The sequence below is a fragment of the Accipiter gentilis genome, chromosome 15 (genome assembly GCF_929443795.1).
Source record: "Accipiter gentilis chromosome 15, bAccGen1.1, whole genome shotgun sequence".
In the NCBI taxonomy this organism is placed as follows: Eukaryota; Metazoa; Chordata; class Aves; order Accipitriformes; family Accipitridae; genus Astur; species Astur gentilis.
Genome location: NC_064894.1, coordinates 5,904,489 through 5,917,931, shown reverse-complemented (window position 1 = coordinate 5,917,931; position 13,443 = coordinate 5,904,489). Strand labels below are relative to the sequence as shown.

At 42.1% G+C, this 13,443-nt stretch overlaps 1 protein-coding gene across 1 annotated transcript in view; it reads right to left on the bottom strand.

Annotated features, from left to right (window-relative positions):
• KCNQ5 (potassium voltage-gated channel subfamily Q member 5) overlaps window positions 1-13,443 on the bottom strand; it is a 285,555-nt gene that overhangs the window by 61,603 nt on the left and 210,509 nt on the right. Inside the window, exon 3 of the mRNA XM_049817803.1 lies at window positions 10,024-10,150. Coding sequence (XP_049673760.1) covers window positions 10,024-10,150 — 127 coding nt within the window. The remainder of the gene's footprint in view (window positions 1-10,023; window positions 10,151-13,443) is intronic.

The following is a 13,443-nucleotide window of genomic DNA, read 5'->3' as shown; positions in this document are numbered from 1 at the left end:
GACTGTAACAAAACCACAAAGTTATCAGCAAGAAAAACCCAAAATAACTACAGGCATGGCAAGACTTGGGTATGGAGGAAGGGCTGAATAATTTAGGAGTGGTTAGTCAGAAGACAAATATGAGATGGCAGATAGAGGTATGCAAACTAGCGGAAGATAAGAAGGTCTGTTGGATGCCTCCTATTTACCCTTCCTTATAAAAGTGGGATCAAAAGACAATTTAAATCTGATAAAAAGAAATACAACATGCAATTAACTTTATCACTCATTGCCATAGGTCATAAAGGCAATAACTGGGGAAAATTAAAGACAAGATTGGATGTTGCTCCCTGAATTATTGGAGGTAGGTTTTTCAGGGGATCCAAATTCCTGTGTGAATCAGTCACTGATTACCCAATCTCCGAACAAAAATATTGTGTGATTGGCTATTTGGGCTACAGGTATTAACACCTTTTATAGAGATATCTGGCACCAGTCAGCATGTGGAAGGGACATCAAACGGGGCTCCTACGTGATCCAGCCCAGCTGGGTCCTTGCAACCACACAGGTAGGAAGCTATAGGCAGGAGCCTGCACTTTCGCAGCCTTTTCAATCACACTCTAAAATCTCAGGGAGGGCCAGGGTCTCTGGAAGCATCCATCTAACGCGTTCCCAGGTTGTGCAGAAAATCAAGGCGATGCAGTGGTACGGGGGTGGAAAGGCCAAAAAACCGTGGGGACAGAAAAATCCTGGGTGTGAGGGCGAGAGCGGACAGGCAAAAACTGAGAAATAAAGATGCTGAAAAGAGCAGGGGAGAGAAGAGCGTGTCTCTGAGGGAGAGGAAAAGCCTGTTTGTAGGTGGAGAGGGAAGAGACAGCGTTAATAATCTGCTCTCAAATTCACAGGAGGCATCCAGCATCTAGGTGAGTTATCTAACACAGGTGATGAAGGCAGGAACACGGGTCCCTCAGTGTTGGCTGCAAGAGATGAATTCCTTCCTACCTTCAGTTTTCTGAGCCACCCTCCGGAGGCATATACCCCTCGCCGCTGCCTAAAACCAGAACTTGCATTCCTGACCTACACAACTGTTTTGGATGCCTGCACGGTCAGTGTGAGTTCCTCCTGGGACTCCTCTGTTTCTGTAAATACAGAGTTTACCCAGGTGATACAGAGGCAGAGATTTCCAGCCCCTCTTTACCCTCAGCTGCTGTCCCACCTGCAATTTGTGGGTGGGTAGCCAAAGAAAGACTGCTGTGCCAGCAAGGAGCTTTATATGTTTTGGAGAACACTAGTGTGGGGCACCTTGGACCCACACCTTGAGACTTTCTGGGGTGGGAGATGTGAAAAAAGAAATAGAAGCGCTTGTCCGAGAGGGGAAAAAACCCCATGGTCTGGTAGCACTCTCGCAAACCCAGCAGAGGGCAATCCCAAAACGAGATCTTAAACGCAGTAGATGATGCCGTTCTGCGCGACAACCTCTCCGCTCCGCCTCGTGGCATCCTCATCTGAAACGAAGCAGCGTTTCCCCAGCGTGGGGGTCTCAGGAGCAGGCTGGGTTGGTAAAGGTTTGCTCCGGGGCCGGAGGGACCCTGCCTTCTTCACCTTGGCTGCCCCCAAGGTGGTCGCATACGTGCATTGGGGCACCGGGACCGGGCGGCACGAGGGTGGAAGCAAACGGCTGGAGCTGCCTCTTTCTGCGGGAGGGATGGCTTAGGGCAGGCTCAGATAAGCACTGACACCATTTCGGAGCTTGTGTAGGTTGACGTAAAATAGATCTGGTGGATACCTTCCTCGGAGCTGATGTTGACAGCGATATCATCTATCAGCGGAAAGGTCAAATCCTCACTTTTGAGAGTTATCAGCACAAGCTTCAAGGTAAAAAAAAAAGTAATTTTTCTCTCAGGTTGTGGAAGCCCAGTGCTTAAGTGCTAGGGGTGGGAAGGGAAGGGAAGAAATTAAAATGTGCAGAACATGCCCCGTTCGCCATTTAGAAATATCTACTTAGCCGTACTAAAATTGAGATATAAATACTGCAGCCCCGCTACACAATGTAACAATGTTGTTACATTGTCAAATCCTTCCTAATCACTGCATTTAACGCAGCGGCTGTAAAAAGGAGGAATTAAAAACCTGTACTTTCTCTCTTGTACACAAGTCTTTTTCTAATGTAGCAGTTGGAGTGCAACCGTTCGAGGCATGATCGTAAAAATAAGAGATTTCCTGCAATTCCCCCCGGACTACTCTGCCCATCAGTCACTTTAGCAGTGCTGGTGGCAACGTGCAGTTCTCTGAAGGGATGTGAAAGAATGGAAACATCTGTGGAAACTGAATTTCTTCAAGCTTTGTGATCACTAATAAGCTAGTTGCAAGGCTGGATGAAGACACCTGGCAATCAATTTGACTATCCTGAACGTAAGAGTGGGCAAAGCTTGTGTTTTAAACTGTCGGCATTGCCGGTTAACAAATTAAAGCTGAGCAGATACCAGAGAACTGCATTTGAAGAAACAAACACTATCTCTAAAGCAAGCGAAAGTGCCTATGTTTCTAAATCACAATAAAGCCAAGCAGAATGAAAGCACTGATTTTAACTGCCTGCACCTACGGCCCTTTTCCCGGAGACCTCGCTCACACACAGATGACCTGAACAGAAATAAACTAGTCTTCAGCAAAGACAGCAATAAAGTCACAGCATTCAACAGGCATAAGAGTAATAATATAAACTAAAAGCGCCAACGAGATGGAAAGACATACTGCAAATATAAGACGGCAGCACGTTCCCTGCTATTGTGTGCTGCAGGGTGAACATAAAAGGAACAAAGTGATCTGTGCACAAGGATTTGTAAAAGTGTAGATCACCCTACAGACTGGGCATTAGGAAGCATTTCTTTACCGAGAGGGTGGTCAAACCATGGAACAGGCCTCCTGGAGAGGTGGTCGATGCCCCAAGCCCATCAGTGTTTAAGAGGCATTTGGACAATGCCCTTAATAACTCTATTAATAAATGCCCTAACTGTTGGTCAGCCCTGAAGTGGTCAGGCAGATGGACCAGATGATCATTGTAGGTCCCTTCCAACTGAAATATTCTATTCTGTTCTATTCTATTCTATTCTATTCTATCATTTCTTGCTACATTTCCCCTAGTTGCATAGCACTTTCAAACCATTCCAGAAAGATTCCTGCAGTACATGCCAAGTGAATAACTCCACTTAGACCTCTTCAAATTTCTGCATTTGGGCTGACAGTGGTGAGGCTGGGACACCGTGAGAGAAAGCACGATTTGATTGACTAACACCTGCAAGAGTAGTTAATCATGGCTCGAACAGTCAGGTTGACAGTTGCCTAATGTACCACACCAAGGCATTAACATTGAAATTTATGTTAACATGCTGCCAAAGCACCCCTAAGTAAGTATAGGCATGTTAGTAAAATAGAAGACACACTGAAAGCGGCTTTTGAAATAAAGCAGTACTACAAGCTAGGGATATCACAGTCCCGTGAGAGGCTGCACGTATGCCAAGGACAGAGTAATGGGCAGTTGCAAAAGTCCAAAATAGCAAACACCTCATTTAATAGGATGCTATTTTGGACCAATATGGAAATGTTCCTAAACGATTCAGATTTCTGCCTGGAGAGCATAATTTGCTGCTGCAAAAGCAAAACTTGTACAGCCACCGAAGCAGCAATTCCTGTCACAGAGGAGCTACGGGAAAGAGCTGACGATGATCTGAGCTGGGAGTTACAAGGAATGTCACACACCGAAGCAGCTGATCTGCAGCACAACATCTGGAAAGAAGGCGAGAAAGCCGAGTATTTCCTTCTATATCAGATAGGCTCTGAAAGGTTATTCACTTATTTCATTAAAAATATCTTATTTTTTAGATGCTAGGAATGATAAAATTTGAAAAAATAAACCAACTATTTTACTGCTTTTGAGATTCCGTATACTGAGTTAGGCAGATAAGTGAATTTGGCACGATCCCTTCTACCTCTAACTTCCACACCAGTGCTTACATTAACAACTACTTAATTTTGGATTGGAAAATGTACACATATGTACGGAAATTTGAGCAACTGTCTTGTCTATGGATATGATGGGAATGCAGCGTAGTAAGGCTGAACATCTCAAACTGAATAAAGACAGGTAGTGAAAAGAAAGGTATTTCTGTAAGCATCTTCATATACTGGGCATCTCTAGTAGCAACAAGTTTAAAGCCAGTCCCTAAAAAATGTGAGCAAAATTGAAAGTACCAAGTCTAAAACCAGAAAATGTTGACTGCTTCTTGGTCTGTCCATTGCTTACCTCCTTCATACTGTACATTTCCAAGCCACAGAAACCTTGTGGCTCATCAGCAGCATTGGAGGTTCTATAATACACATATACAATATATAATATTGTATATATTATAGTATTTAATAATATTAAGTTCTTGCTGTTGTTATTGTTATCATTATTATTCTACAATAGAATTTCTGAGATTCAAATATGAGAGATCATCAATCATTTGAAAGACTCCATAAATCATTTACAGAATCTGGGTGAGTATGGACAGAGAACCTCGTTATTTCTAAATCATTTGTGACATTTGACTTTAGGACACACTCCTAACAAAAGTGAAGTGGATTAGGAACTGCTCTCTAAACATTTAGTGCAGGTACGGAGTTACATCAGTCTTGTTTGGAATGGACGTAACTACCTCATGCTTGGGAAAATATCTTTAAGAGTCTTCTGAGAAAGTATCACAAATAAATTGTTTTTAGTAAAAGGTCTCTGGCTTTTAACAGGCTTTCTACCACGAACCTGTCTTCATTCTCTGATTCTTCACATCCCAGTGCTCTAACCTATTTAATCCATTCTGGTGTGGCTCTCTTCTAATTTGTATTGCTGAATTGTCTATTTACAAATGACTGATTATTCTTTGGGTGAACAAAATCAAAGTTTTTCACAGAACAGATGATGACAATTATCACCAGGTGATGGGCTAAATCAGCATCTCTCTCTGGACCAATTAAGAATTATTTATTGATGTTTGGATAGTTTCAGTGGGGCTGAGAGATTGTCATTTCCTGCTCCAAATCTCCCAGAGCAAAAATTTAACCATGCTTTACCCAGAAACCAGGAACTATTATTGGCTATTCTGCACGTCTGGGAGAAAGAGTGTTTCTAATTTTGATGATAAAAAGATCTAGACTGAATAAAAATTGCCTTTCCTTAGGAAAAGGGAATTGGTTTGTTCCCATGAATTACTTTTATTTCAATTAATCAATATTTTTCAATGAAAATAATAATAATAATACTCCTACTATCCGAGTATTTTCTGGAGTGAAGTGGGCAGCATGTTCCTGAGATGAGTTCAAGTTGGGCTGGCAGGAGACCCCCCGCAACGTGGAATTTGCTTCTCCTAGAACTTGGTTTTGCTGGGATTTGTAATGAGATGTGATGTGAGATGCGTCTCCTTGGTCAAGGATATACTTAATTACAGACCATCGCTGGGTTATTTAGAGTTCAAATTATACTGGAAAGGGGCTGTTTATATTGTTTATCATGAGCAGCAGATTTACTGTCTATCTGTATTTAAACTATATAATGTGTCTAAATACTGAGGTGACAGACACAAAACATATCATTAAATAAATATATTGAATTAATTCAAATTAAAGGTTCAGCAGATCTTGTAACACACTAGATACGGATTTGTTTACAAAGGTTTGATAAAAGTGCCATATGATGGTTCATTACCACTCTAATTAATGAAAAATAGATCCAGTAATATGCAACAGCTGCTGCTATCACTTAATGCTCTGAAACGAGGTTTGCCAGCCATGAAGTTCAAGAGCCTGATTACAGATAATGGACTTAAGCTTCCTGTTGGGAATTTGTTCATTCTGCAGCCTCGACAGAATTTGAACTTGTGACTTTACATCATGCCGTAGCTTGACTAGAGGTAAAATAGAAGCAGCTGTAGGGAAACTGCTAATGGACTAACTGAAATTCATGAAATCTTTCACTGGGCTGGACCACCAGGAATTCTAGTTGCCCTGGAGGAATGCTATATTACTAGAAGTGGGCTCAAATCTAAGGTGAAAAAATTCTGAAATAGGAGTTTCAATGCCCAAATTTAAATCTAGAAGTCGCATAAAGTTTAGGTGATTCTAAAATTCACTGCTTCCAGCACTGGAAGGGAGGCGTGCTCATGTGCTCTTCACTTGCCCTTGCTGGGCTTCTGCGCGTCGGAGTCCCAAAGTCTCCTACAGAGTCAGTGGAGAGCAAGAAGTTCCTCCGAAAGCCTACCAGGCTTCAGACACGTGGGTGAGACTGGCAGGATCTTACTCTTCTGACCTGCAGCTTGTTATTTATTATGCCTCATTATTTTTATAATGTGCCAGCCCGCGGGAGCCGCCCTCACAGACAGATTTCACTGTGCTGGTAAAACCTCTTCTACGCACAGGACAGCGGCCAAAAGCTTAATTTTGTGGGGTCACATGCAACCATCTAGGAGGCCCATTGCCAGAGAGAGGACAGCGGACTCTTCATTTATTTATTTCAGTGTCCCTGAATGGCTAGACAGGGAGGGGATGCCATATTTGCTTCCCGATTAGCAGACACATTCTCTTTTATTTCGGGGATCTTGAGGGAGCACGGCTTCTCCTAAGGCACCGGCAGACACAGAATTCTTCCCGGGCGTCAGCAGCTGGGAGACGCGGTGCCTGGATCGCTACTCTTCTGCACACTATAGCACAGCAGCGTCACTCTGCGGTGCTAACAGCCATCCTTCAGACTGATACGCCCGGCAAATTTAGGCTTTGCACAGGTAAGTACGTCTTTAAGTACATTAAGTACCTGTGAGGGTTGGTATGCCCTTTACGTTATGTACAGAAGCTCTTATACAATCAGAGAAAATGAGGGATGGCAGGTAGCTCCTGACATGGAACAAAATACAAATCAAGGTTTACTACTACACTATTATTCCCAGTTTTACAGAAATAAACAAGTGTACAAAACTGTCAAATAATTTGATAGATATCATTACTAACTTGCTAGCACACAGCGATGCTTGATGAACTAATTTGTCAGGGTAGCGTAGGCACACTAATGTAAGCACAGAGCTTTGGCCCTGAATAAAATTTTTCTGATTATTAGGTTATTAATGGAAAAAAAAAAAAAGGCTGTCTGAATGTGACCCTTGAGGCGATCCTCAAATTTATTATTTCTAGCTCTTAGCCCATTCCTCTATGTGATTTTTGTTTGATCACAAAAATAATCAGAGAACAGATCTGCTGGAAATATAGAGCAAATTTAATTAATAGTAAACAGACTAAGTCTTCTAAAATATTATTGTTCCACTGCCACAATAAGCAGAAAGAATAACTGAATGGATGACTAAGTAAATAATTAAACAAACTCCTCTCCTCAGAGGGCAAACGCTCCAGCACTGATCACCTTGGTGGCCTTCACTGAACTCACTCCAGTTTATCGATGTCTTTCATCTATGGTGTTGGAGGGGGCAGATGGGGTGCGGTATCTTAGATGTGGTTTGATGAGTGCCGAGTAAAGGGAAATAATCATGTGTCCTCATCTGCTGATGGTCCTTTAGCTAATAAATCCTCTTGGCCTTTGCTGCCGGGGCACACTTGGCCGTGACTGCAAAGCCAAAGAGCTGCAAGATGACTTGCTAAAGGTTCTTCCTCAAAAGATCAGATCTGGAGAGATGCTGAGCATCGGAAACTCCCTTCAGGGACGCTAAAGTCCAGAAATGGACAAAAAGTCAATCAGCAGAAGAAGAGACACACAGAATAATTAGTGGCAAGAAATTCAAGCTACTGGCTGAGTTTCCAGAAGCTGCTTTAGTACTGTACCGTGTTTTGCAGAACAAAGTTCCCTTTTCATCCAGTGAACCAGCACAGGAAGACATCCACAAGCAAAAGACTTTTGGCTACTAATGAATTCTGCTAGCAAGTGATGAAGTTGCAAGGGGGATGGAGAAGATGCTTCTGAGGCTAGAGATTGCCTATATGAACATAGGTGCAACAAGAAGAGCAGATGAACTCCAGAGAAAGGAAGAAAAACCACAGTCAAGTGAAGTAAACCCCAACGCTCACCGAGGCTCGTGCCACGAGACCTCCAAAACAGGAGGAGGGTACCTATGAGCTGGTTAAAGGAAAGGGGGAGAATCTACATCAGTCACCCCGTGATAACATGCAGAGTTTTGAACAAGGGAGAACCCCTCCGTTCACTTTTACTGGGAATTAACAGCTCAGACTGAAGTTCGTCACCGGCAGAAACCTCGCCAATTGGATGGACACAGGAAAGGGAGGAGAAACGAAAACTGAATAGATCGAACCGCTGGTGTTGCCACACAACGGCATTTGGGAGAGCAGCAAACCACTCTGAGATGACGAGTGCTTCTAAAAGTTCAAATTCTTTAAAGATTTAGATGTTTCTAGTAAGTTCTAAATGGCTGAAGTAGGCTAATTTTACTAAATTAACAGTCTGGTGCTTTCTTAGGATTGCGTACTGACAAAACCTGACTACTGCGGGGTTTCAGGTGCACCACAAAATCTTGGAATAATGGTAAGTCTGGTTAAGGAGGGTAGCCTAAGGTTGTTGATGCCAGGGAGAGCAAATGTCCGAATTTCTAGCTTTCCCTTGACAGGTGGCTGGTAAAGGCTGAGGAGATTTTTGAAATTTTTTTCCATTTTCGGCTAGGCATGGGAACCTCGGGGCAAACGTGTGACGTGGTGTCCCTGCTGTCGGGACAAAACAAGGGCCGATCCCAATACTTGTCCCTCTCCCACAGTGTCATAAAATAGCATAGATGGGGTGATTCTTTCCGAGGGGGAGACAGTCTGCAATCACCTTCCACCTACTCACGCACCTCTTGCTAACGACCCTTTCTCCATTGGGGGAATTCCTCAGTGGGAAAAGGTGCGGCTCTACCAGGGAATGAGGCAGAAGGCAAAAGCTTGCTTTACATATTAGCCCTAACCAGTGCACTGGTCTGCTACGCCACGGGACACTGCATAACAGTTTTTTAGACGAGGATGGCATTCATCTATGTGACAATTTGTTATTCACCGTTTACACTGAGACCCATGTGTGTAACAGCTATAAGCATATGACTCCGTGTGCTACCTGCTGTAATAATGCATGGAAGAATGTGTTTCCTGCCCCAGTGGATCTATAAGTTAATTTAAGATACAGGCAGATGAAATTAGAAAGGCTGGAGAGAGGAGGGAAGTTGAGAGAGAAGTTGGGACATTGGTATCCTGAAGTTCCACAGATGTTCTGTAAAAAGCATTTGCTCCAAACCATTAGAAAAATAAGAAATTATCAGATGAATTTGCTTAGCCATCCTTGACTTCTACCTTTATTGGGAAACTGTTTTCCTGCAGGGTTTTTTTTCAAAATAGGGTCTTAACTGGTTGTGATCCTATTCACCATTCTCACAGACAATTTCTAGAGCAGAGAAGGGGAAGAATAGTCTCTTGAATTAGTTGTAAAAGTGTGCTGTATCCTATGCCAGAGTCACTGGCAGAGCAGATGCCTGGACTGTCAGGCAGAAAGCAACAACGCAGGAAGCAGCAACGTTGCCAGAAGATGTTTCTAGGTAGGTTTTCACATTTACTGCTGTGTACGCATGTCTGATCACAGAGGTTAAATAAGGAGAACACAATGTATGCACATATGTGCATAGTATCTACGCATGTATACACAAGATGTATAATATGTCTCTTAAATGCATACAGCTCCCGTGGTTTTCAATGAGATGAGCTCTCAACCCCTCATTCTTCCAATATACATGCCAGCTGTATGACATGCAGAGGAAAATGTCTTTTGGAGAACATAAGAACCATGGACTGACTGGTATTTAGGGACTTTGTGATTTTATATCTGGAGAAGCCTTGGGCAGATGACAGTTGACACACAGCTATTCTGGATTTACACCCGGTTACTGTAAACAGAGTCCAGTAGTTTTCATTCAGAAGCAAAACAGAAGGAAGGGTGTTTATTTTTATCTTAAAATAAACTAGAGCTGGGACACTCACCTATTACACAGAATGGTTTCCTTGCAAAGCGCAGTCTTCCTTGCCATCCTCGGTATCGACAACAGCATCCAGCAGACCAGATACGAATAATAAATTCCAAACCAAAGACAACAATCATAACAAATTCCTAGAAAGGGCAAATAAGAAAAACGCCTGTTACAGATAACCAACACTGAAGCATCAGGACACACTGTGTGTGTCTAGCAATCCACCCTGAGCATCTGAAGATCCCAAGCCAAACTTGGGATCCTGCTCCCCAGGATGGTTACACATCTGCACACAGAACACAGTCCCCGGAGCTTCCTAGTGAATGGTCCAAGACTAACCTGAATAACATTAAATATCTGCCAAGATTGGCTACTAAATATGAAACACTGAAGAATGGAATCATGCACAAAAATTACCAAAGCGAAATACCCAGGAACTTTGGATATTGAGGATCAGACCACAGCTAACTTAGACAGCTAGTGAAGAAAATGTCCATAAAATCCATAAAATTAGTTCTTAGTTTGAAGGCTGAATATTTTGGCAGATATAGTCTCATTGTAGCAATATACCAGTGAAGTGATTGAGATGATGCAGAAGCATTTAGGAAATCAACTTGTTCCCAGAAGCAGGTTAAGATACATGCAAGTGTAATTATATACAACAGGTATGTAATTGTTTGTAAGACAGTAAATACATATTCACACTAGGCGTAACTTTTCCTGGACAACTTGTGAATGAAAGCATTTACAAATCTTGCCTTGCTTGTTTGGCTTGCTTTTCTTTCACATTGGAACCTTCTTTAAGACTATTCATTTTAACAGCATCAACCTGTACTTATGCAATTTTTACCAGAAAAAATTTTTCAGTACAACAGTGAGGTCAACAGAGTTGCAGCAGTAGAGCTTGGAGCACAATTCACCTCCAAACCTTCAGGAAATCTGAATCCCTATGATATGTGGTGATACAGTACATACACACTGGTATGGAATTATAAACTTAAATACTCTTCTGGAATACCATCATAAAGTTATGGGGTTTGAAATGATAAAATAAAAATTTGTGTCTCCACCAAAAGAAGGAGAAAAGTACTTGAAGGATCTTAAACAGTTCATCAAGAAGAAGAGGATGAAAGTTGTATTTTATTTGGCAGCTGAATGTATTTCCAAGTCCAGGAGAAAGCTGTTCCTCGTCAGCCAATTAGTTATTCCTGCAGGATGAGGACTAGTGTGGTACTGGTAAGAAAGCACTGCAAATGAATTAAATAGAAGAATATTTGCAAGGTTAGGGTTGGTCCAATATCGACTTTTTGCCAATAAAGAGTTTGCCTTCTTTTAGACTGTGGGACCCTACAGCTCCACAAGCCACTAAGGCTGTAAATATCACATATGTCAACTTGGGCATATTAATTAATTAATTCAGCTGAAAAATGGCATCATGTAATGGTGTTTTACTAGCTTATGATTACTGGCAGTACATTGAAAGACTGTGAATTTAATTTGCTTTTGCTGTCATAGAACAATTTGAAAACATAGTATTCATTCCTAAAACACGTCAGCTTGTACAACTACATCACAGTGAAGGAGTTTCTAGAGCCTTCTTCAGTGTCTTCATTTCCAGTTTTGTAAATCCCATACTGAATGCCTAAATGAAAAAGGCAGAATGAGATCCCTGTGCTAAAACATGGCTACAGAAAATGTCATATTTTTTGTTAGAACAGAACACATGGAAGAATGAGTGTGATTGTTTAAGGTTTTCTTTTTATTCATTCTACTACAAGAAACTTCAACTTAATTCCATGGACAGAGTTATTGTACAACTTCAGAAAGGATTATGTGCAAAATCGAAAATGTTCTCTGTATAGTAACAATAATTCTTAACAGTTGGCTATCAGGTGGTACATTTCCTTGTAGGAAATTCTGTGTAGGCCAAGAACAAAATGGACAAGAAGCCAACTGGAAAAAAGGAAGAATATTGTCCTGGTTTCAGCTGGGATGGAGTTAACTGTCTTCCTAGGAGCTGGTACAGTGCTGTGTTTTGAGTTCAGCATGCGAAGAATGTTGATAACACTGATGTTTTCAGTTGTTGCTCAGTAGCGTTTAGACCATTGTCAAGGATTTTTCAGCTTCTCATGCCCAGCCAGGGCACAAGAAGTTGGCACAGGACACAACCAGGGCACCTGACCCAAACTGGCCAACGGTGTATTCCATACCATGGGACGTCACATCTAGTTTAGGAACTGGGAGGTGGGGGGGGGGCGGGGAATCGCCGCTCGGGGACTGGCGGGGTGTCAGTTGGTGGGTGGTGAGCTATTGCCCTGCGCATCATTTGTACATTCCAATCCTTTTATTACTACTGTTCTCATTTTATTAGTGTTATCATTATCATTATAGTTTCTTCTTTTCTGTTCTATTAAACCGTTCTTATCTCAACCCAGAAGTTTTACTTTTTTTTCCCGATTTCCTCCCCCATCCCACTGGATGGGGGAAGTGAGTGAGCGGCTGCGTGGTGCTTAGTTGCTGGCTGGGGTTAAACCACGACAAATATGCATTTTAGTTATTTAACTACCACTTTTATAGAGGTAGTTAAATCATGAATTGTCAAATCTGGTTTACACATTGTTAGATGACGTCTCTGAATTTATGGGGTTGATGGCAGGCATCCAGGCCATTTGACATCTGATTCTCCCTATGAAGCTTCTTTTTCGGGGCAGGGGTAGAAGATACCGAAGGACAGGAGGCCAACGAAGCACAAAACATCCTTTGCTTCCAACAAAATCTTTTCCTTGTTAAAATCTAATCACGTTTCATTTGACTATAGTTTGTCATTTCCCTGGAAAACAGACTGTGCGTAGAGATGCCTGAGAAACACCTCGTGCTTTTTCAATACGCTGAGATTGTCACAGGCGTCTTGAGGAGCTGATCCACACCGGCAGAAGCGTGTCCTCCATCACACTCCACACCCCAGCAGGGTCTCTGGTGGAGGACTGGCGAGAACAGAACGTACTTAATGATTCTGGAAGGACTAGTCTACAGCTTCAGTTCAGTTAAATTAGTATCACAAAACTGATGGAAGAAGTTGAAAAGAGGTAATTTTTTTCAGTAGTTTTATTCTGGTTCCTATTAGTGCTACACAGTTTTGTATTCATCACCTGTACTACCATTAGCAATTACTGTTTGCTATGCTTGCTCAGTTATACAAAGATGAAAAAAGTAATTGTGTGCTGAAAGTACGTGTTTGAGAGTCTCTTGTACTACATGGTGTACTTGTGTGTCAGAGGCAGAAATCCCATTTGTCTCTCACACACAAATGCATATACACGTACTACAAAGAGAAACTTCACGGAGGTATACCTATTCTGAGAGAGAAAAAGAGCAAAAGGATGTTTTCTCAAAGGGTGGGGGTTTTTTTGGAGGGTGGGGTAAGAGTATAAGA